The sequence below is a fragment of the Kogia breviceps genome, chromosome 14, assembly GCF_026419965.1.
Source record: "Kogia breviceps isolate mKogBre1 chromosome 14, mKogBre1 haplotype 1, whole genome shotgun sequence".
NCBI classification, from domain to species: domain Eukaryota; kingdom Metazoa; phylum Chordata; class Mammalia; order Artiodactyla; family Physeteridae; genus Kogia; species Kogia breviceps.
In genome coordinates, this window is record NC_081323.1 from 1,324,277 (window position 1) to 1,346,804 (window position 22,528).

At 64.3% G+C, this 22,528-nt stretch overlaps 1 protein-coding gene across 1 annotated transcript; it reads left to right on the forward strand.

Moving 5' to 3' along the window:
* The first annotated feature begins 1,418 nt into the window (after nt 1-1,418).
* On the forward strand, nt 1,419-11,897 carry GATA5 (GATA binding protein 5). Its single transcript, XM_059036593.2, has 6 exons — nt 1,419-1,971; nt 3,194-3,369; nt 10,040-10,165; nt 10,585-10,672; nt 11,007-11,134; nt 11,456-11,897. Exons 1-6 carry the CDS (start codon nt 1,419-1,421, stop codon nt 11,609-11,611), a joined length of 1,227 nt encoding a protein of 408 aa, XP_058892576.1. The 3' UTR covers nt 11,612-11,897.
* The last annotated feature ends 10,631 nt before the right edge of the window (nt 11,898-22,528 follow it).

Genomic DNA, 22,528 nt, shown 5'->3' on the forward strand with positions numbered 1-22,528 from the left:
AACGAAAAACAATCATTGCCCCAAGCACAGCAGCCAAGGTTCCTCTGGTGAGCCCTGCTCCCGCCAAGCCTGGTCGCCCCGCGCCTGCTCTTCGCTGGCTCTGTGGGGAGGCTTGGGTCATCGGTCAGCGAAGCTGCTCAGGTGGGCCGTTTCACCAAGGTGCTGGCACCATCGGGCCCACCCAGGGGGTGCCAGGAGCCACCTCCAGACCCACCCACCCCACATTTCTGGCGCCTGGAGGAGACCCTTTGGGAATCCCCCAAAGCGAAAGGCCCACCTAGGGGTGGAGGCAAGAAGCTGGGCCAGGGACCTTGTGGAAAGGAAGTGCATCCAGATGGAGACTGCCCGCCCAACCTGGGCCCCCCCAGCTGGGAATGAGTGCGGCAGTTGCCCTGCTTGGTAAGAAACTGAGGAAACCGTGAGACTCCCGCTGGACTTCGCGGGGGCAGTGGCCATGGTACAGCGGTTTGAGTTCAGGGAAACGGAGCCAAGCAGTCCCTTTGGAAGCAGGACCCCTGCTCTGGGCCCCGGACCAGGGGTGCATGGGGGGGGGGGGGGTCTCTACCACTGTGTCCGTGATGGCGAGGCCAGGTTCACGGCCTCATCCACAGACGGCACCAGACACTAAGCCAGCCTTAGCGGAAGCTTGGGACTCGCGGAGGGAGGGCTGTGGATCTGCGAAAACCCCGAACAAATTTAGGGAAGTCTTCGCGCCTGGACTACTCCGGGGCACCCAGCACCTGGCCGGTTCGTGCCGCCTGCGTTGGCCGGCACTCGGCGTTGGGTGGCCCGCGCCGTGCTTCCAGTCGCCTTTCCCGCGGAGCCCCGCGCGCCCAGCCTGATCCGGTCACGTGGCAACGCGGCCGCAGCCCCGGCGCTGACCCCGAGGGGAGGGCCCCGGGAGGGAAGGGGTGGTGCGGCGGGGGCGGGCCGGGGCGGGGCGGCCGGAGCACCGGGATTGCCTGCGGCCCCGCGCGGACCCCGACTCCCAGTCTCCAGCCCGCCGGTCGCCGCCTGCCGCGCCCGCGCCCTCCGCGCCCTCCGGTCCTCACGACCAGCCGGTGAGTACCCAGCCGGGCCTGGCCGCGCGCCCCTCCGCAGCCCGGCGCCTTCTCCCAGCGCCCAGACCCTGCGTCCTGCGGACCTGCCGGGTTTCTCCTTCTCCGCGCCCACCGGGCCCGCCCGGGAACCTCCGAAGCCCCGGCTGTGGAGGAGGAGGTGAGCTCGACGTTTCCGCTGCACCCGGGATGCCCCATGAGCCGCTCCGAGCCGCGTCCCCGCGGGCTCCAGGACCCGCCCCAAGAACCGCCGGCTGGGGAGCGAGGAGCGCGGCCTGAGCGACAGCACCTGCGGGGCACCGCGGCCGTGACCTCGACACCCGTCCCTCTTCCCTGCAGGTCAAGGCCGCGCCAGGGAAGATGTACCAGAGCCTGGCGCTGGCCCCGAGCCCCAGCCAGGCCGCCTACGCGGATTCGGGGGCCTTTCTGCACACCGCGGGCGCCGGCTCCCCGGTGTTCGTGCCACCGGCGCGCGTCCCCTCTATGCTGCCCTACCTGCCGGCGTGTGAGCCGGGCCCGCGGGCTCCCGCGATCGCCGGACACCCCGGCTGGGCGCAGGCAGCCGCGGCGGACTCGTCGGCGTTCGGCTCCGGCAGCCCGCACCCGCCGGCCGCCCCGCCGCCCGGGGCCACCGCCTTCCCCTTTGCGCACAGCACCCCGGGACCTGGCGGCGGCGGCGGCGGCGGCGGCGCAGGGGCCCGGGACGGCGGCGCCTTTCAGGGCGCGATGCTGGCTCGCGAGCAGTACCCGGCCCCGCTCGGGCGGCCCGTGGGCTCCTCGTACCCCACCGCGTACCCGGCCTACGTGAGCACCGAGGTGGCCCCGTCTTGGACCTCTGGACCCTTGGACGGCAGCGTCCTGCACAGCCTACAGGGCCGCCCGGCTGGCCTCCCGGGCCACAGAGCCGCTTTCGGTGAGTGCGGGACTGGGAGGTGGCTCCACTGACTGGGGTCCCGGGTGCTGGCGGTACTGGGGTGCAAACCCGCACCCTACGAAATGCACCCCCCAGAGTCAGGGCTTTCCCAGCCGGGTCCAACACAGGCATGGGGCGGGCCCAGAACCCCCGGGACCTGTAAACCTGGACGGAACGCACCGTCCTGAGTTTCTTTTTACACACCTCTGTGTTTCTACTTTTCATTCATCCAAACTCAGTATTCTGGGGTCGTGCCATCTAGAGCCTACGTCTGAAACATTTTTATGAAAAGTTTTGGAAATGATTATTTTTTAAAGCTCAAAATACCGGTTTATCTAAGTAAACCACCACATTCATCTCTGTTCTAGAATGTTTATGTATTCTAATTTGAGCCCCAGTTGCAACCGCTCTCCAGGGTATAAATTTGAGTCATCGGACTCCAGGCCCTTAAAGCGGAGAGTTGCTCTCCATCCCTCCCTCCCTCCTGAGTCGAGGGCGCCACCGACTCCTTCTCACCCCACCCTCAAAGCTGAGGGCCACGCCTTTTTTTGCTGCCCGGTCTTTAAGCCTACAGCCCGCCCCCAGCTTCTCAGCGCAGGAAGCGGGATCCAGGGCCGCCAGGGCGCCCCACGCCTGGCGCCCACCCCTGGCCAGGCGATGATTGATCCCCGCCCCGCCCCCACCCGGCGCCCAAGCGTCTCCAGCGCCTGGCCAGGTCTGGAGGGGGCCCGGAGGCCTCGCCCCAGCAGCTCAAGTGGGAGGACAGTGCTGAGACCGCGAAAGCTGACGGTGAAGGCACCGCGGTCCTCGTGGGATCCCGCAATCCCATTCGGCCTCACTGCCACTGCCCGCCCTCCAGATCGACCCACTTTGCAGAGGACAAGGCCCTCGTCCTCCGCCAGTGTAGACGCTCCCCAGCGAATCAAAATTACCAATGCTGGTGCTGGATCCTGTTCAGAGCGGGGTAGCTCCCTGTCACCCGCCCCGAGGTTGGATGTATTCACCCCACACACACCTTTTAAAGCAGCCCTGAGGACTGATTGAGGCCTGGCACGAACTCCACTGTATGTAGACTTAAACTTAAAAGAGAAAGTTAGATAAAGTAGGTTCTGAAGCAAAATAAAATAAAGGCACAAAAAGGAAGGGAAGGAGAAGGTGCTGCGGACATGCGGCTCCCAGGAAGGGGCAGAGCCTCACCCAGCAGCCGCCCGCCTTCCCACAGCGGCCGACCTCCTGGAGGAGTTCCCCGGCGAGGGGCGCGAGTGTGTCAACTGCGGGGCCCTGTCCACGCCGCTGTGGCGCCGGGACGGCACCGGCCACTACCTGTGCAACGCCTGCGGTCTCTACCACAAGATGAACGGTGTCAACCGGCCCCTCACGCGGCCGCAGAAGCGCCTGGTGAGTGCTGTGGCAGCCACAGGGCAGGAGGGGGCGGTGCTTCTGCGGCCAGGCCGGGGCGCCGGTGGAGCCCCGGGAGGCCCGGGCGGGGTGGCAGCGCCCGGTCCACCCGCGATGTCCGCGGGGTCTCCCAGAAGACCTCGGCCATCCCAAGCTCGGCCCTGAACCTCTTGGGAAGGGGATCCCTCTGCCCCCGCTGCAGACTCAGCTCCGTGGCTCCAAGGTGCTTTGGGCTGGCCAGGTCAGAGGTGCGCAGAGAGGCAAGGTGACCAGACCCCAGGGAGGGGACTGGAGGGGAAAGTGGCTGCTGAATGCGGGCTTTGTTGGAGGATGTTGAATGTTACAGGGGGCAGGTGTGGGACCCTGGGCCTGTTGCGTCTTAATCTGCGAGGATGGGACGAGACCAGGTCTGTGGTTGCTCCCTGGGCGAAACTTGTTTTCACTTTTGGTTTCTTCTGCTGTATGGCTGGGTGGCGAGTAAGGGCCTGGGAGCCCGACTTCTGCCCCCAGCAGGGCAGAGTCCCAGAAGCAGCATAAAGGTTTCACGTTCCTTTGTTCTCTGCCATTTCACAGGCAAATTTTGATGCTCAGGTAATTTTGCAAATAAGTGGCAGGGCCGGCCGATGTCGGCCAGCTGTCCCGTCAGTGAGGCCGCGGCGGCTCCCGCTTCCGGGTCCGGGCAGGCTTGTGTTTCGGGGCTGATGCTGGTGTGAGCCCTGTAGGGCCAGGCGGCTGGTTCTGGTGTGTCGGGCCCCGAGGAGTGTGGAAGGGCTTTCCGTGGCTGATGCTGTGGGACGGCCGTGCCATGGCTGCTGGTCTGGGCCACGGGGCGGTCGGGTGCTGGCCTTTACAGGAAATTCGAAGGCCCGGCTATGGCAGCGCTGGGGCCAGACGCTTTGAGGCCCCAAACTGGGTGAGCAGGATGCAGGACTGACTCGGTCGGGCAGCTTGAGGGCAGCCGCTGGTTTTCTTCCTGCCTGATCTGGCCTGGCGTTTGGGGCTCTGTGGGTCCCCCGACCTCCCTCCACCCATGCTTTGCCTCTCAGAGGAAGGGGGGCCTCAGAGTCCACATCACCCCAAGTCTCGTCTCTGCCCCTGTGATCATGCCCTCAACCCCAGGTGTGCTGCACCTGCCTGATGTCTGGTGTGGCCTCAGGGGAGGGGAAACTGAGGCCAAGGGACAGGGTCCTGGGGGCCGTGTGCCACCCAGACCTGACGCCGAGCGGCAGGCCGGTCCCCTCCTCTGGCTCCCTGCACTGTCCCCGGGCCAAGCCCTAAACCGGGTGCCGAGGACGCGCTGCTGAACCGGAGATGCAGGGCTCCCTGCCTCTACCCACACCCCTCGCGGGGCTCAACTCCCAACAGAAAATTCCGGACTTGGGGGGCGGGCGGGCCAGGGCCACCATCTCCGGCCTGAGGCGCTTACCGTCCTCACATCAGCTGGATGACCTCTCGGGGCTCCGAGACACTGCGTGACTTCCCTGGGCGTGCGGCCCGCCGGCGGCCAGCCCTGCGCTCCGACCAGGACTGTGGCCTCGGGCTCCCCTGAGCTCCCCACTCAGGCTGAGCCCCTGCCCCTGCCCTGGGTCTTCTTGCCCAGGCCCCTGCGAGAGGAATTCAGGGACTGCCCCCTTGCCTGCTGGGAAGGTCAGTAAGACGGCGTGTGCAGAGCACTTGGACGGCCGTGGCCGGTGTGGGAGGGCCGGGGTCGGCCACTGGGCCTGGCGAGGCCCGTTTCTTAGTCTGAGGACATGGGATATTTAGCTCTGGGGGGCCCCCAGGGTGAGGGGGCATCCCTGCGCGATGCTTGTCTCCCCGAGGCCTCAGGGTCGGCCTGGCCCCGGTCACCCCTGGGTCCAGGCCCACGTGGATCTGACTGTAGAACACGCCCGGGAAGCGTTGGCCTAGTGGGGCTGGGCCCGGGGGCTTTCTGAGGGCCCCTCTGCTCCCCATCTCTCCCTGAGCAGGATCCTAGGGGGTTCCTCTGACTGGCTGCGGGTTGCCCACCTGTCACTCAGGGCGGGCGGCCCCGCGGCTTGCCCAGTGGCTGGTCCTGGCAGGGCCAGGCTCACTGTGAAAACCCTGAGATTCTTGAAGTCCTGAGAGCAGAGCCCGGGCCACGTGCTCCTGGCCACGGGGACTGGGCCGGTCGCCCCAGACCTGCCCCCGCTCCAGTGCCTCCGTCTCCCTCACGTGGGGGCACAAGTGATGCCCCAGGAGGGGCCTCTCCGGGGAGTACTGATCCTCCCCTTCTTTCAAATGATTCCAAGTGTCCTAGAAGCTTGTCACCAAGGATACAGGAACGTGACGATAACAGGTGTGCGTCCCCGTCCCGGTAGGAACCCGTGTCATTTTTACCCTTTTTTTTTTTTTTTTTTTTTTTTTTTGCGTTACGCGGGCCTCTCACTGCCGTGGCCTCTCCCGTTGCGGAGCACAGGCTCCGGACGCGCAGGCTCAGCGGCCACGGCTCACGGGCCCAGCCGCTCCACGGCACGTGGGATCCTCCCGGACCGGGGCACGAACCCCTGTCCCCCGCATCGGCAGGCGGACTCCCAACCACTGCGCCACCAGGGAAGCCCTTTTTTACCCTTTGCCTCCCGTGTGCGTCCTCGGTCATAGGCTGGGGGGGTTACACCTTTGACCCGAGGCTTCCATCAGCGTAGATGAGCAAGGAGGGTGGTCCTGTCCCTGCGGCCAGGGGCTCTACGAGCGCCCCTCGGCCCGGCCTGACCCCAAACCGTCGGAGCCCAGCAGCCAGGGTCCGCGGACGGCAGGCCCTTTAGCCCGAGGCCGGTTCTGATGCCAGCTCCGGGACGCGGCCGGTGCCACGGAGGGCCCGGCGTCCCTCGAAGGCTCACCGACCCGGGTGCTCCTTCCTGCGCAGCCCGCCTCACAGGCTTGTGTCCTCAGCACGCTTTGCCCCGAGCAACGCCGGGCTCCCACCCTCCATCAGGTTAAGGGTCCCCGCGTCTCCCCAGCCAAGAGCGTCCAGAGGACCAGTTTGAAACGGGAGCATCTTTGCGGCTCCACCACCTGCAACCTTTACTTTCCCAGCCGCGTCTCCGCCCTCTGCTCTCCCGCGCCCCCGCCTCTCCACCAGCCCCCGCCCCCAGCTCTGCGCCGCCCACCGCCCTGATTCCCCTGGGTGTCCGGATGCTCGCGGAGCCTGGAGCTCAGGCCGGCTCTGCTGCTGGCTTTGAAGGTGCACTCCTTTTGAAAAGACAGACCAAAAAAGAAAAACAAAACGAAACCTGGAGAGGCCCGGCAGCTAGGGGCCCTGAGAGTGGCCGGGCCGGGGCGTCTGTCCCGACCGCGAGCGAGGAAGGACAGGGAGGCTCCGGGCGTCCAGGGGGCGCGGGCAGCCCCGGGGACGCGGCCCCTGAGTGTGTTCAACCGAGAGAGGTGTCTCCTTCGGGACCACCCCCGCACCTCTGGCCCCTCAGTGTCTGAGCCTCAGTTCCCCCCATAACACGTAGGCAGCTGAGGGGATGGAAAAAGATAAACGAGCAAGCACTGCGAGAATTTTTTCAAGGTCATTCTTGTTTCCCATTTTCTTGATTTTAATCTAATTTCCAGTTTCTCGATTTTAAGTTATGCTCGCTGGAGAGAGGTTCAAATGTGGCTTCCAGATTCCCCTCCACCCCCAGGGTCTGGGTGACGGGTTCACACCACCTGGGCTTGTGTCCTGCCTACACGCGGTCCAGCTGCTGTAGCTTCTCCCCAGGACCCACAGCGGTACATGTAGCTCCGCTGCTTCCGCAGTGCGCAGGCGAGCGTGGGGGACGCTAGGGGTGCACGAGTGTCTGCGGTCGTGCCCACGTGTGTGCAGCCTTGCGGGCATGCTGTTGGAAACAGTGCTGACGTGAAGCCTTCGCGTGGGTCTCTTTACGCCCTCGCGGGAGTGTTTCGGTAGGAAGGATTTTGGTAGGAGGTGGCCTGACGGCCAGCCAAGGAGACAGCATTCCTGTGATTCCTACAGGAATGATGCTAAAATTTGGGGGGAACGTGAGATGGAAATATCAACTCTAAGGGAGCAGCTGTTGGTAAAAGACCCTGAGGGTCCCAGCTGGATTGGGAGGAGGGGCCTCAGGCCATGGTACCCCCTTGGTCTGAAGGCACAGCTGGAGTTGGGGACCACGATGGGGCCCAAGAAGGTAGGTTAGGGTCACGAGACAAAATACAGAATGCACAGTTAGATGTGAATTGCAGATAGACGAGGAATAGCGTTTTAGAATAAACATGTCCCAAATGTTGCATGGGGCATACTTACACAAAAGATTTGCTGCTTATCTGAAATTCACATCTAGCTGGGCATCCTGTTTGTTTGTTTGTTTGCTAAATCTGGGAGCCCTGGGGAGGTCCCAAGGCCTCCTCCCACCTTAGGAAGATGGATGGACTGGGGGTCAGGGCATCCTGGGCGGGGGCAGGCAGCTGGGCTGGGAGTGGGCTCCGGGAGAGCAGGGGGCCTGCGTGTGAGCACGGCTCCCGTCAGCCGAGAGGCAGGTGGAAGGGAGGGAAGGGAGCAGAGAGGGGGAGACTCGAACTGCGTCCAGTAAAAGCAGCTGCTTTCTAGACAAGATCAGGATGTGGCCGCCGCCTTCCCAGGGAGGCCCTCCAGCTGGGGGCCCACTTGACCCCAGGGCCAGGGCTCCTGCCTCACAGTGTGTCCCACCATCCGTCCCTTCCGCTCCTGCTGGGCCTGGGCCAGCTGCCAACTCTCTCCACTCCAGCAGGTGCACAGGTCCCACCCCCGGGAACCCTGGGGAGACCACTGGAGATGCGGGCCAGGCTGGACATCAGGCGCCACACAGCCGTGGCCTAGCGGCCGCTGCCCAAAAAACAAGGTCTCCCCAGCCAGGCCAGGAGCTCCCACCCTGCCCTCCCTCTGGAGCCTCCAAGGCCTCATCCGTTCCTTGTCTTGTGGCCCTTTTGTCCCGGATCCTGGGGCAGAGTCCTGCCTAGAGACCAGAGGCGGAGCCTTAGATTAAACAGGGAGGAATTCCCTGGAGCCTCTGGCGGCTGCCTGGGCCTGGGGGAGGGGAGGGCGAGGAGGTGTTTCCAGCTCTGCGTTTTCTTGGGAATGGCTGGTGCCGGGGGCTCCAGATGGGCCCCACTCTCCCTCCCGGAGAGCCTGTGCCCTTGAACGGCTGACAGCCTGGGGGAAGGGTGTGGGCAGGAGACAGTCGGCAAGGCTGGCACCTCGGTCAGTGCAGAAGGAAGGACCCCAGAGACGGCAGACAGATGGGGCAACTGAGGCTGCCCCCGACGGCTCAGCCCTACCCCGGGACAGATTCCTTTTGTGGCTTCTTTCGTCCATCTTGCTTTTGGTTGCCCTCTGGCTCGGTCCTGGGCTGGAGAGTACTGAGGAGAGGACACAGGTCCTTGGGACGATTTTGAGTGTGGAGTCTCACGGACTTCTGTCCTGGTGCCCCGGGGCGCCACTGAAACACCGGAGCAGATGTGACTTGGTCTGACCCCGGCTGCCACGAGGAGGTCGGGGTAGAGACCCTGCATCACTGTGGTCTGGGCAAGGGGGCAGGGGACTGGACCAGGCAGGGGCCATGCAAATGAAGGAAAAGGTCAGACAGATTCAGGGCATCGGAGGGCAGGGGCTGGGGAGAGGAAAGGGCAGACCCCCGAGGATGAAGTCTCGGGGGACGGGGCTGGGGAAGGGTATGCCACCTGCAGGCTGTGCTTGGGGGGGGAGGGAGGGGCTTTGGGACTGAGGTGCCCTGGGGGGCCCTGGGCCAGCAGAGAGCGTCTAGAGCTCCCAGACTGCAGGGGACAGGACCCCATGCACACACCGAAATGGGAGTCAGGCAGAATCCTTGCCTGGGAGCGAGGGACTGGGCTCTGGGAGCTCGAGGACCTTGAGCTGGTGGGAGGACCGGGGTCAGGCCTCCGACAGCTGCTCTCCAGCCAGCCAGCCAGCTCGGCAGAGCCCCTGGACCCCCGGGCTCGTTAGGCCCCGATTCCTGGGTGAGCACTGTCTGGGTCCCACTGGGCCCCCACATGCAGGGAGGTTTGGGGACCCTGGTTGGATACGGACCTGGGAGGTCGGCGTCTGGAAGGTTCTGGAAGGGCCGTCTTGCCCCAGTAGGAGGCATGTGAGCAGCAAGGCAGGGGTGGGCATCGGGGACCCGCAGCCCACAGCCCGGTGCAGAGCTGCTGAGCTGAGCATGGGCTCGGAGCCCCAAGTCTTGGGAGGCAAGGCCCAGAGGAACCAGCAGGCCCCCTGGATGTTCAGCCCGGGGTCTGACCCGAGGGCGGCCCTGTGACTCCTAGGGGTGCTGTTCCGCCACAGAAATACGGGGCTAAGGCCCAGCGTTGGTTAACAAGAGGCCGCAGCAGACACCCAGCTGCCTGTCTGTGCTGGGCTCTTCACGAGATCCTGACCCCACAAGAGGCCTGTGGCAGGGTCTACTGTCACCCCCATTTTACCGATGGGGAAGCTGAGGCCCAGAAGGGTGACGTGACCTGTCCCGGGGCTAGTGGGGCGCCCGGTCGAGGCTCCGAGGAATCACGGGCAGGCCTCAGGACCCCAGCGCCCAAAGGCCTTCTCACCCAGCCCCGCACGGCCCCGGGCCCCGAGCCCGGCGTCCATCCCTCCCGCCCAGGGGCACCTGCCCCGCAGCCCCGAGCCCTGCTCAGCTCAGCCTCCTGTTCACAGTCCTCCTCACGCCGGGCCGGTCTCTGCTGCACCAACTGCCACACCACCAACACCACGCTCTGGCGGCGCAACGTGGACGGCGAACCGGTGTGCAACGCCTGTGGGCTCTACATGAAGCTGCACGGGGTGAGCGGGACCCTCCCTGGCCCGACACGGGGCTGAGGAACAGGGCAGGGGTGTGCCCTGAGCCGAGCGTGTACACGCCTGCACACACGTGGCCACGTGTTACTGTTAGGCCCGTGGTACAGATGGGCTCACAGAGGCTGTAGCATCACTGTGGCTTCCCCTCAGCCATTCAGCCGGGGGCAGAGGCCGGACACCCCCAGAGCCCTCCTTGCCCCCCGGCTCCCGGAGGCTGGGGTGGGACGGGCTTCTCCCCACCAGGCCTGGAGGAAAGTGCCAAGCCCGGGGATAGCAGCTCCCCAAACAGGGCCGCAGGAGTGACCAGCTCTGCAGGGCTGAGATCGGGGCAGGTGGCCATGCAAGAGGCCCCAGGGGTGAGCACGGACAGAGAGCAGCCGTCCACCTCCTGCCAACCCCACCAGGTACCGCGGCCCCTGGCGATGAAGAAGGAAAGCATCCAGACACGGAAACGGAAGCCGAAGAACATCTCCAAGACCAAAGGCTCCTCAGGTCCATGGGCCGGGGCTGTGGGAGGCCGAGAGGGAGCCCAGGCCCCCAGGCCCTCCAGTGAGGCACACCTTCTCCCTATGGAGTCACTTTGAGTATCTCACATTCCACCATTAGAGATTCACATGTTTGGTGCAAGCATCGTTGTCCTGAAGTGCAAATACCCGCCGTTGTCCTGGGATGGTCTGGTCCGGGGAGGGGCCGGGGTGGCGGGAGTTCACCCAGCAGTGGGGCAGGAGGTCCAGTGGAGGAAGCCACACCCAGCACCTCCAACCCCCCGCATGACCAAGGCAACCAGATCTGGCAGCTTCTGTAAATGCCCTGCCTTCCCTCCCAGGAGCCGCAGGGAACACCACAGCCTCCCCGCCGGCCTCTGTCCCTGACCTGGAGATCTCGGCGGCCACTTTGAAACCTGAGCCCAGTCTGGCATCCCCTTCGTGCCCCAGGCCCAGCGTCACCTCCCAGGTAAGGAGGTCAGGGTGGGGTGGGGTGCCCAGAGCTGGCTCCCAGGCACCTCCTGGGGGACCCCTGGCACCCCAGCCAGGTCAGCGCCCCCACGGGCCCCTGCCGGAAGCTTGGGGCTGGACACGCAGCTGGACACGGTGCCAGGAGCTGACCTGTGGCCGATGCCGGCTGAGAGCCCCTGTTGATCCTCGCAAGGGGTCCCCACCCCGTTCCAGGGGCTGAGGAGGGCCCTTAGGGCAAATCACCCTGTCACAGGGCTCCCGGCCTCAAGTGAGCCGGCCTCTGTTCCCGAGTCTCACGCGTGCCGTGTCCTCCCTGCAGGCCTCCACGCAGGTGGACGACACCCTGGCCCCCAGCCACTTGGAGTTCAAATTCGAGCCCGAGGATTTTGCCTTGCCTTCTGCAGCCCTGGGCCCCCAGGCCGGCCTCGGCGGGACCCTGCGCCAGGAGGCCTGGTGTGCGCTGGCCTTGGCCTAGGTCCCCGGGTCCCCCACCAGGACCCACCTCGCTACTTGTTCGCTCCAGCCCAGCAGAGAGACCGCCAGGCCGGACGCCGGAAGAGACTAGAGCCAGCCTGACCTGGAGGCCTTCTGTGCAGACGGCAGTGGGGCCCCAGACCAGGAGGAAGGCTGGTGGGAGAAGGGCTCGAGCCCCTCCCCGGACAGCAAGGGACCCCCAAATGTAGGGCGAGGCACTGAACCGTACCAGCCACTCCGGCCACGGCTGACTGGGGCTCCCACCCCCACTTGACTTCTGTCCTCAAGGCTCGCCATCATCATGTTTACAGGTTGCAGCCGTTGGAAAAACCCCACCTTCCTGTTGTAAAACCAGGATCACAGGTGAAATCACTGAGGCCGGGCAGGTAACAGGGATGAGGAGGGCAGCCAGATGGGGCGCCTCCTCAGGCCTCGGGCTCTCCATTTCCCACGTTCGACCATAGAGCTACGGCACAGAGACCTTGGCCTCCTCGGAGCACGGGATGGCCAGAGACAGATGTGCAGGTCGTGCACTGTACCAGGACGCCACCCCAGGGGGAGAACGTTCACACTGTAGTCATCGTGGACTTGTATTTATTTGGACCGTTTTCCCAGACGGGGCGGTAAAGGACCTTGTTCTGACTGAATCTGTGGATTGTAACCATTTCTGAAGGGCAGGGTACCCGGGGCCCAGCTCTGACCCACACGGGCACTCTCGGGGCTGGTGGTTGGGTGACCACAGGTCCTGGCTCACCTGGGACTGCCCCAGCAGATTTATCAGTAACACCCCCTTTCGCGTACAAAGCCGTCCCCTCCCAGGGCTGGGGGATAAATTAGTTAGCGGTGCGGGGCAGCTCTGCCCACGGGGGCTGATGAATGGCTACTAACAGCCTGAGGGCAGGTGCGGTGGGGGGGGGGGCACGCCCTGCGGAAGGGCCACAGCGCCCCTCCGCCCCATTGCTGTCCTTCAGAGACAAGAACTTCTGATTTTTCCACGGAAGCCAGAAACCTGGCTTTTTTTTTTTTTTGTAATGTAAAGTCTTCCAAATGAAAGCTTCCCCCGCCCCCGCCAACTCCCAATTTGATTCAAAAATCATTTCAATTTTGTGAGCCATCTAAACCAGCCGCCACTGCGCCATCCTATTTAAAACATCTCTTTCGTATTTCAAAATGCTCCTCCTTGGTGGCGCCTTCCCGAATGTGTTCCTTCATCCTGAACTTGTACTTCGAGATTCAACCAGCTCACTTTCCACGTGTTGCTGTCTTTTTTTTTTTTTTTTTTAAGACAAATGCTGCCATAAGAAAAAAAAAATGTAAAATAAAGATTTCAGTCTTGCTTACCTCTCCCCGTCACCTGTGGGATTCCCGGCCTCGCCTAGAAACGCATCCCTGGGGGCCAGGCTGCTGGACCTCACTGGCTGCTGAGTCATGTCAGGAGCTCTCAAGGGCATCAGTAGGACTTGACGAGACCCGTAAACACTGGGTGCCTTCGAGGTCACCACCAGCATGAGGGCAGGACGCTGGGTGGGGCGGGCAAGGCCCAGCCTGGGAACCACACTGTGAGAAGTCATCACTTCGGGGTCAGGCAGACTCGGCTCGGGTCCCTGTCCTGCCCCCTACTGCCCTCCTGGCCCGGGGTACGGGGACACAGAGCAAGCCAAGATTTGGGCAGTGGTGGCCCCAGCGGCCCCCTGTGGGTCTCCTGCCTCTGACCGGGGCACAGCAGGCAGCGTTGGGTGAACGCTGGGGACGCGGGGGCACAAGGCATGAGTCAGGCCCCCCGTGTGGAGGGCACCGGCCCCCCTCACCATCCGGGTGTGGCCGCGAAGTCACGAGCCGCTGTGCCTCGGTCCCAACTGTGATCGAGGACCCGACCGGGGAGCCCTCCCACACGGAGGGCTGCAGCACGCGTCACCCAGATCCGGACAACCTGAGGGGCCAGTAAGATGCAGACACTCAGGGCCGGCGGTCAGATCGGTGACGGGCTGGACCTGGGGACCTGCACGTTCACAAGCGCTCAGGGCCCTTGGCGGCCACACTGAGAGCCACGTGACCAGGGCCAGGCGGCAGAGGAAGTGCCTCTGGGACGGGGTCTGGAGCAGAGCACAGCCAGCTCTCTCCAGAGCGGGCTGGACGGGAGATGGGAGCTGGAGGGCCTGCAAGGGCTGTGCCCGTGGGTGCCCATGCCGGGTGGGCCAGAGGTGAGGCCGCCACCATCTCGTCTCCGCGCCACAGGCCTGGGGCCGCCTTCCCGGGAGCCCACCACCCACAGATGAGGAAAAAAGCACAGAAAGGGTTGCCCCGCTCGGGTGAGCAGAGCCCCTTCCCACCCCTCATCCTGCCTCCTCTCACCCCTCTCAGGGCTTGTGATGGGGCGCTGGGCCCCGAGCTGAGCGGGAGACCGATTATTGAATTACTGAGCAAGTGGCAGTGGCCTCCGCGCGCCGCCCCACCAGGCACCCCCCGGAACCTCTCAAAGGCAAGACCAGCCCAGCCCTTCTCAGGCACCCAGGGGAGAGGGTGGGAGGGGGCGCAGAGGGGAAGCAAAGGCCCCAGAGGAAGGAGCCACGAGGACGGGGACAGACGAGGTGGCCAGGAGCGCATGGCGAGGACCACGTGGCCACGTGACCACTACCGCGGTCATGGCAGGAACGGGCCGGCGCCACTCCCCGTGTCGCCGGGCGCATCCCCGGCTCTTCCCTCCAAGGGGGGGCACCGGTCTCCCGCTTGCCTACGAGGGAAACCCAGGCCCCTGAGAAGTAACACCCGGCTCAGAGAGGAGACACAGGCACGGGGCCCCAGCAGCGCCCTGACCAACCCAAGGAGTCTTCCCAGAGGTGCCAACGGTGCGACGGGCAGACAGGCAGGGTGGACAAGAGGGGCTGGGTGCCCCGCCCGCGAAGACGGTCCCGAGGGAGAGGGCTTGGCACAGAGCGAAGGGAGAAGCGAACTCGGCCTCCGTTTTCATCCTGTTTAAGGACGGACGCGCCCAGGATGAGGGAGGGTGAGCCTCCACCTCTGGGCCTGAGGAGCTTCAGGCAGAGCTGCTCAATTTAAGCCTTTCTCCCCAGCGCCTCTGCGGGTCCCGGAAGCTGTCAGGACCTGGAGCCTTAATATAGCCGCCGGGCACCCCCCTTCCTGCAGCTCTTCCTCCCACCAGCCCGGCTCAGGGAGCTGCCCGGCGGCCATAAACAACCGGATGGACCGGGGAGGCTGGCGGGAGCGGGTAGCCGCAGGCCGCTTATCAGACGACAGGACGGAAAGAAAGGCCACTTCATCTGCGCTGCCTGGCCGCCCGCACCTCACTTCCCACATCTTTCAAGCTAAAGCAGACGTCCGGGGCGTGGGGGAGGGGTGCCGTAGCCCCTCCAGCCTGCACGACGGTCCCCTCTGTCCGCGGGAAGTGTCTACTGAGCCCCCGCTGGGCTCAGTCCTGGACCACCGGAAAAGGGAGAAGACACCCAGGGTCCCCTCGACTGGCGTTTTTTTTAACCCAGAACTATATCCAAAGCATCCCTTCTCCTTCCCACTTAAAGCCCTTGCCCCATGGCCTCGCTCCAGACGTGGAACAGGGAGGCCCAAAGCATCCCAGGGCAGCCCCGCAGCGCTCACGCCTGAAAGCAGAAGCAGCCACCCGCCTGTGCCTCCCCGCAGAGGGTGTCAGGGTGGTGACCCCGGCGGCCCCCCGTTGCCCTGGTTTTCCGAGTCTGGCAGCCGTCGGTCAGCAGGGTATCTGCTGCCCTCAGCAGGCGCACGTCCATCCCACAGACCCTTTCCGTGGCACGTCACCACAGCCTCCCGCGAGCCGCCGGCCCGAGCTCAGTCCCTCAGGGCAGCTGGGGCCACGCGTCCGGCTGTGCCCGGACCCAGGAGCTTCCCCGTGGGGCTGCGGCCAAGGGTGGTTTCCCCTCTGCTACTGAAAAAGATGGCTTTTTAAAAACGGGTGGTGCAGTGGTTAAGAATCCGCCTGCCAGTGCAGGGGACACGGGTTCGTGCCCCGGTCCGGGAAGATCCCACATGCCGCGGAGCGGCTGGGCCCGTGAGCCACGACTACTGAGCCTGCGCGTCTGGAGCCTGTGCTCCGCAACGGGAGAGGCTGCGACAGTGAGAGGCCCGCGCACCGCGATGAAGAGTGGCCCCCGCGCGCCACAACTAGAGAAAGCCCTCGCGCAGAAACGGAGACCCAACGCAGCCAAAAATAAATAAATAAATTTATATTTAAAAAAAGGGGGGTGGTGACAGTCCTCTAAGGTGCTTGTCTGAAAATGTAACGTGCTTATTAAGAAGGGAAAATCGTTTTTTGGGGAAAGCAATGCAGGTTACCGACTCTTTATTTGACCAAGTAAGGACCTTTCTTGGAGAAGACCAGTTGCCGCTGTCACCAGCATCAAAGACAGGCCGTTCTGCCACCAAGCTTGAGGGGCCAGCAGGCTCGGGGATGGGGCAATGGATGTGCAGTGCCCCCTGCCCTCCCTCTGCCACAAGTCCGTGGGCGGTTCACAGGGCTCGGGGCGCCTGTTCTCCAGGGTGTGTGAGGACAGGCATTCGTCAAGAGGATGACCGGTTTCCCCATTCCCAGCCCCCACGTGGACCCCCATTCAGCAGAGAAGAAAGGAGGCCAGAGAGGCCCGGCACCCCTGAGGCTGTGAGGCTGCAGGCCCTGGGGTGCCCCGTCCTCCCCTCAAGCACCTCGGTAGGGGCTGAACCCACCCAAGAGAAGAGGGGGCTGGTGAGACCCACAGCCCCGCTGGAGCCGGGGCGGGGGTGGCCGGCCCTCGATGGCTACGTGGAAGCCACAGCGGGCAGCCCCCCCTGCAGTGCCCTGCGAGGCCCGCCAAGATGTTGACACGGACGGCTCCAGCCGCCTTATTTATTATCTGATAAAGGGTTCTCGGCACCGCGGGTGGACGGCGTCTGGCCGCGCTGGGGCCTGAGGGAGGGAGGAGGCTGGGTGGGGGGACGGGAGGCCAGAGCAGGCCTCCACACTGGACTCTGGGGCCGGACACACAGGAATCTGGATTTTCCTTCTCCTTCACCGGCCAACAGCCTGCCTTCTCCACTGCCAATGAGCCAGCGGGCCAAGGAGAAACCCTGCTCTTGTGCAGAGTGGCCCGGGGGGCCTCCAGTTTGGACGTCACACCCCCTGAGACCTGCGCCCCTCGTGCTGCTAGACCCTGCTCCCCCTGGTTCCCGGAAAACCCCGAGCTTCGGCACTCCTCTCCGTCCACCCCGCCCACCCAATTACTGCTGCAGCGAATCCCACACCCCTCTGCTTGGCCTGGAGCTCAGACTTCCCGTGGTGCAAATCTGGGCCTGTTTCTCCTTTGCTTCCAAACACTCGGCCCATGTACTGCCCCAGCAACTGCACAGACGGCCCAGCCAGGACCGCCTGGTGGCCCCAGGGCCCCCTCTCCTGGCACCTGCATCCACTCTTGGGTACGGGGACCCTTGCCAGCATCCAGACACATCACACCTCCGGGTCTTTTCACGTGCCGTTCCCTCTGACCGTGACACCTTCCTCCTGTGCGCCTAACCGGTGACGTGGTACCCAGGGGTCAAGGCCCCTGATGCCCCCTCCTCCACGGAGCCTTCCTCGGGCTGTTCCAGGAGGGTCGTAATCCACAGATCTCCACCAGGCAGCGCCGTCACAGAACGGCCCAGATGACCCACAAGAGGGGATCCGTTAAATGGCCGAGGGAACGTATGTGGTGAGCCCTTAAAGAGCGTTTGACAATTACGACTTATTCTAATGTATTTTCCCCGAACCTTCCTCGCGTCGGCTTTCATAACCACGAAGAGACAACAGAGGCACCCTCCACGGGGTGTCCGTGGACGGCCCTGCCTGCCAGCATCACTTGCCCGTCCCGTAACCACAGATTTGAATATTCCCGTCTCTCTTGGTCTCACCCAGTAGAAGCAGCTCCCCTGAGCGCAAGGGCCTCATCCAGCCCGTCCCCCCGTGTCCGGCGTTGAGCCCAGCGCCCGGCCGACACTCAGTGACGGAGGGCTAAATACACGGGTGGACCGTGAGCCTGGCCCCCGCTGACGCGTGGGGGGCGCTGACAAGTCCCGGCCCCCCACAAAGCCCATCCATCCACCCTGTGGGTGGCGGGCTTCCGACTGTCTCTGTCTCCCTTCGGGGCTCTCCGTCCTGCTGAGGATGCCAGGGACAGGGACAGAGGGGCTGAGGTGGGGTCCCCGGGGGGCCTGGGGGAGGGGGGTCCCCAGAAGCACGTCCCCAGAGGAGGATTTGTTGGGGCCAGATCCATGAAGGCCATGCTCCCAGACGCCTGGGGGTAGCGGGGAGGGGAGGAGTCAGCCCTGCCCCATCCCCCAGGACCTCCGGCACCAAGGACTGTCGGGGGCTGTCCTGGTCGAGGTGTGGAGGCCGGCTTTCACCCCACACCGCTGGGGCACTGTGCACACGGGCAAGGGGCTCCGGGAGGCGCGGCCCAGGGTCTGCCTGCCCTCAGGGTGGGAGGAGGGTGTGGGGCTCCAGCCCCTCTCCTCCCGGACCACCCAGACCACCTGCCTTTGCCCCGTGGGCTGGATTCACAGCCTCTGAGGCCCCCACTGCCAGGGCCAGTTCACATGGCTGAGACTCCGTGCCTGTCCTGGGTCGGGGGCTGGGCGGGCTGCAGGGGCCCTGCCGTGTCCCCTGGGTGTCCCCAGGCCCGGACAGCTGTGTGCAGGGACCGGGAAAGAAAGGGGCCACTTAGGGTGCCACACGGCCGGCAGGCCTCGCCCCGGAAGGCCTGTGGACCCTGGCCAGGCTGCATCAGGCTGGATTCTGCTTCCCAGAAACTTGGAATTGACTCCAGGCAGGGGAGGTGCAGGAGGCCCCAACGTGCTCCAAGAGCCTCACATCTGACCTCTGAACTAATTACTTCTGAGCTGTGTCTCCTGTGTGTAAAATGGGCCAAGCGGCTCAAGGTTACACAATTTTCAAGTTCAGTTCTGGCATTTCTTTGCTTTTTAATATGCAGAGGACCTCAGAACACGGCCACGGGCAGGGACCCTTGATCTTGACCTCTGGGAGACCCTGGTGGCAGGAACGCCCACCTCAGGCCGCGTGCACAGAGGGGGGCGAGGCTGCCCACCTCTCCGGGGAGAGAGGAATGAGGCCGTGAGGGGTAGCGTGGAGACAGACGCAGAGAGACAGAGGACAGAGTGCAACGTTGACCCCTGACCCCAAGCGCCCTCGGGTCCGGCAGCCACAGAGCCCCCCTCTCCTGGTGGCCGGTCCTGGGGCGTATGTCCCTGGGGCGACACTGGGGGCAGGGAGGCCCAAGGAACACCCGGGCCCTTTTGGCCCGCGGAGGGAGTGGCGGGGAGAGACAGAGCCCCTGCTGCAGGGAAAGAAGGTGAGTTTTCCCAAAGCTTTTGAAGGACATACCCCCAAAGCCTTCATGTGGGTCAGCCAGGACTGCTGACCCTGGGCCGGGACCCAGCTGTGTCCCTCGCACAGGAGTCCTCCCAGCAAGTCCAAAATGGGCCGGAGGTGGGGGGCTGGTAGCCAAAAGAGTGTGGGAGGGGCCCACAGTGCTGGGCCCGCCAGCCAGGAACCCTCCCACCTCCCCACTGGGGAGCTTCTCCGATGGGGCACCACCTGACGGCCCCCCACTCCAGGCAGAACTCAGAGGTCACCCGAGGGCACGGGCCAACTTGAGGCCAGCAAAACGTGTCCCACGGGCCCCTGGGGCTGAGCACTGGGCTGGCGTCTCCGTGGAGGACAGGCAACGGGCCTCAGTGTGATTGTGGCCCCCACTGGCCCCGCTCTCACCCTTGGGGGCAAGGGCTCGGGGAAAAGGGACAGAAGAGAGCCTGGGGGTTGGGCGGGGAGGCTGGCCCTTGGCTCTGGTCACAGTGGGTGGCATGATTTCCTTAGCCAAGTCCAGAAGTCTGTCCGTGACACGTGGGAACAAAATTCACTGAGATGAATGGCTTTGGGGGCCGCCCTCAGTGACCGCCCGCTGGGTTCCAGAAGGATGGGGTGGGGACAGTCGCCCCGCGAGGGCTCCTCTGGGTCCCTCGGTACAGAGTCCAGAGCCCTGAAGTCACGGCCCGGTGGTTAGGGAGAGGGTAATGCGTCTCTCTGAAGCTTTTAAACTAAACACAGAAAACCCTTAATACGGCAGCCGCCTTAAATCAACAGCTCTGAGCCAGCGCGTGCCGCTTGCTGACGACCGGGAGGTTCTCCTCGAGGCCGTGCCAGGATCTTCCGGAGAAAGATTTAAGGCCCGCCAGCCCAGCCCCGTGAACCCTCCTAACTAAAATACCGGGCCCACCCGCTGCCGGCCTGCAGGTCACTGAGAAGTAGCCACTCCCCAGGTCACGTTCCGAGCGCTTCAACGCTTTCCAGCGCTGTGGCCCCGGGCTCGTCAGAGAGCCTGCGAGAGTCCCAGCCCCGTGAAGCTAAATCTCCCTTGTTTACCTTATGAATGAGAGGGGACGGTAAATACTCAAACTAAGTACATCTCCGCACTCCAAGGCCAAGAGACACTTAGAGCGCCAGCCCTCCGCGGGGGCCCTTAGAGCATCGGGAGCCGCGTCCGGAGGGGCGGGGCGGCCCCACGGGGTCTCCGGGAGGCAACACACCCACCCTCGAGGACCACAGGGTGGTCTGCAGCTCCCAGGACTGGACCGGCCACCAGGCCAGCGCTAACCAGGCCGGCGGAGGGCAGGCCCTGACTAGGGAATCAGTGGCTGACATGCGCCCCAGCTGTGTGTGAGCAGGGGTGGGGCCGGGCTGCGGAGCAGGTGGTGTAAGCGCTGCTCGGGGGCCCTGCTCCCACCCCTGAGCCCCACCCCTGTCTGCAGGGTGACGGCGCAGGGGTCCCATCCTCCACATCCTGTCCGCACCGTCCAGGGGGTTACAAGGACCATGCAGCGCTTCTGCCACCGGACGAATCTCCATCTCCCTCACCCACCGCAGGGCCGGTGCTGGCCTGGCTCTGGGGCGGAGAAGGAGCCCCTTCCTGGGTCCTCCCTGCGGACCCCCAAAGGGAGATGCAGCCCATGGGGACCCAGAAAGAGAGGAGGCTCTTCTCAGACCCTTGGGACACCCCTGACCTACTCCGTCACCCCCTTGCATCCCTCTACACCACTCCCAGCACCTCCCTGACTGTGGGACCCTCCCGCACCCCAGCCTCAGTCCTGCTCAGCCCCTCCCTGAGACTCAGCTACCCCAGCAGCCCACGTTCCCCGGAGCACTCACGCAAGTGGTTGATCTCCTGACAATGCGGTGGGCTCCCAGCCTCTCGCCCCCGCCCGCCTCCCCCAGGTCCCGGCTCCGGGCTGGGCATGCAACGAGTATTCCAGAAAGACCAGTCCCGGGGGCTTCCCTGGTGGCTCAGTGGTTAAGAATCCACCTGCCAATGCAGGGGACGCGGGTTTGAGCCCTGGTCCGGGAAGATCCCACATGCCGTGGAGCGGCTATGCCCGTGCGCCACAACTACTGAGCCTGCACTCTAGAGCCCTCGAGGTGCAACTACTGAGCCCGCGTGCCACAGCCACCGAGCCCGTGTGCCCCAACTACCGAGCCCGCGCGCCTAGATCCCCTGCTCTGCAACAAGAGAAGCCACCGCAACGAGAAGCCCGCGCACCGCAACGAAGAGTAGCCCCCGCTCGCCGCAACTAGAGAAAGCCCGCGCTCAGCAACAAAGATCCAACGCAGCCACAAAATAAACAAACAAAAAAAGACCAGTCCTGGGCAGTGGGCAGGCTAAGGATCAAAGGGGCCCAGGCCCACGCCAGTCCTGTGGAGAGGGGGCTGGGCTCGCCTGCCTCTCTCGAGACCCTGACGAATCTCACGCTCCCCCCTCAACCAAGACATATCTAGAAGAACCCTGTCAGGGCCGACAATAGGCTCTAAAAATACCCCGATGGCAGACAGGATTTCCCAGGAACATCGTAAGTTCTGTCCAGCGGAAGTTATAAATACTAAATAATGTTAATTCGGAGTCATTAGTCATCCAGGGACAGCCTTGTCCTTTGTGGCGACAAGGGATGTTTTTCCAGATTCGTAATTTATTGCTCTTTACAGTTAAATCCAGCTACAGGCAAAAAAAGGAAAAATGAAAAAAGCAGGCTCCCCTGGAGCCACTGAGAGCCGGGGCCCGGCGGTGCCTGGACCGCCTCTGTCCTGGCCCCCAGCCTGTGGGCAGCCACTGCCTTTGCCCTCACCTGCCCCAACCCATCAGCAGCCCTGACTCGGGCTCCCCCAGGTCTCAGAGCTGCGCTTGACCTCCCCCAAAGGCCAGTCCTGGTCTGTCTCCTCAGTGAGGCTCTACTTCCTGCACGTGGCTCGGCCCCACTGGCCGCAGGTGACCTGAAGCCTCCTCCTGCCTTCCTGACCCCCCTGAGGTCTGCCACGCCCCACCCAGTCCTTCACGTAAAGGCCCTGTGGCTCCCCAGGGTCCAGCAGGCTTCACACTCTCCCGCCCTCTAGCCTCTGCCCGGCGCCCTGTCCCCTTCCTCCCTGCCTTACGCTCCCGGCCGGGGCTCTGGGCTGTCCCCTCCTCAGACTGTCCTCACCGGGGTCCTATAGCCTCCTGGCATGGCCACCCCTGCACCCGGGGCCCAGCACAAAATCGGACACCCTCGGTCCCCCAGGGACACAACGGCTAGTGCAGCAGCCTCTCCAGGGGAATTCAGAGGCTGCCTGCCACCACCTGGGGAGACATGGGGGCTGCAGGCTCCGGACCACACAGGCCCAGCCCCACCCCAACACTGGGACAGGCATGGGTCAGTTAAGAGCAGCCAGGTGGTCAAGAAAGGGTGGCACACATCCCAGCGCCCTGGGCAGGGCAGTGGGGGCTAATGGTCCAGGGGACGCGTGCCACATGCAGGGTGCGTGGGGATACCAGTGCAAAGGTCCCAGAAAAAGAAAAACAGCCATAAAGCAAAGGGCAGCGTT

Excerpts from the sequence above, each read along its gene's own strand:
- GATA5 (XM_059036593.2), top strand. The coding sequence starts at position 1,419 with ATGTACCAGAGCCTGGCGCTGGCCCCGAGCCCCAGCCAGGCCGCCTAC. Across the intron at positions 10,166-10,584 it reads TCTACATGAAGCTGCACGGG|GTACCGCGGCCCCTGGCGAT; the intron begins GTGAGCGGGACC and ends CAACCCCACCAG. Across the intron at positions 11,135-11,455 it reads GGCCCAGCGTCACCTCCCAG|GCCTCCACGCAGGTGGACGA; the intron begins GTAAGGAGGTCA and ends TCCTCCCTGCAG.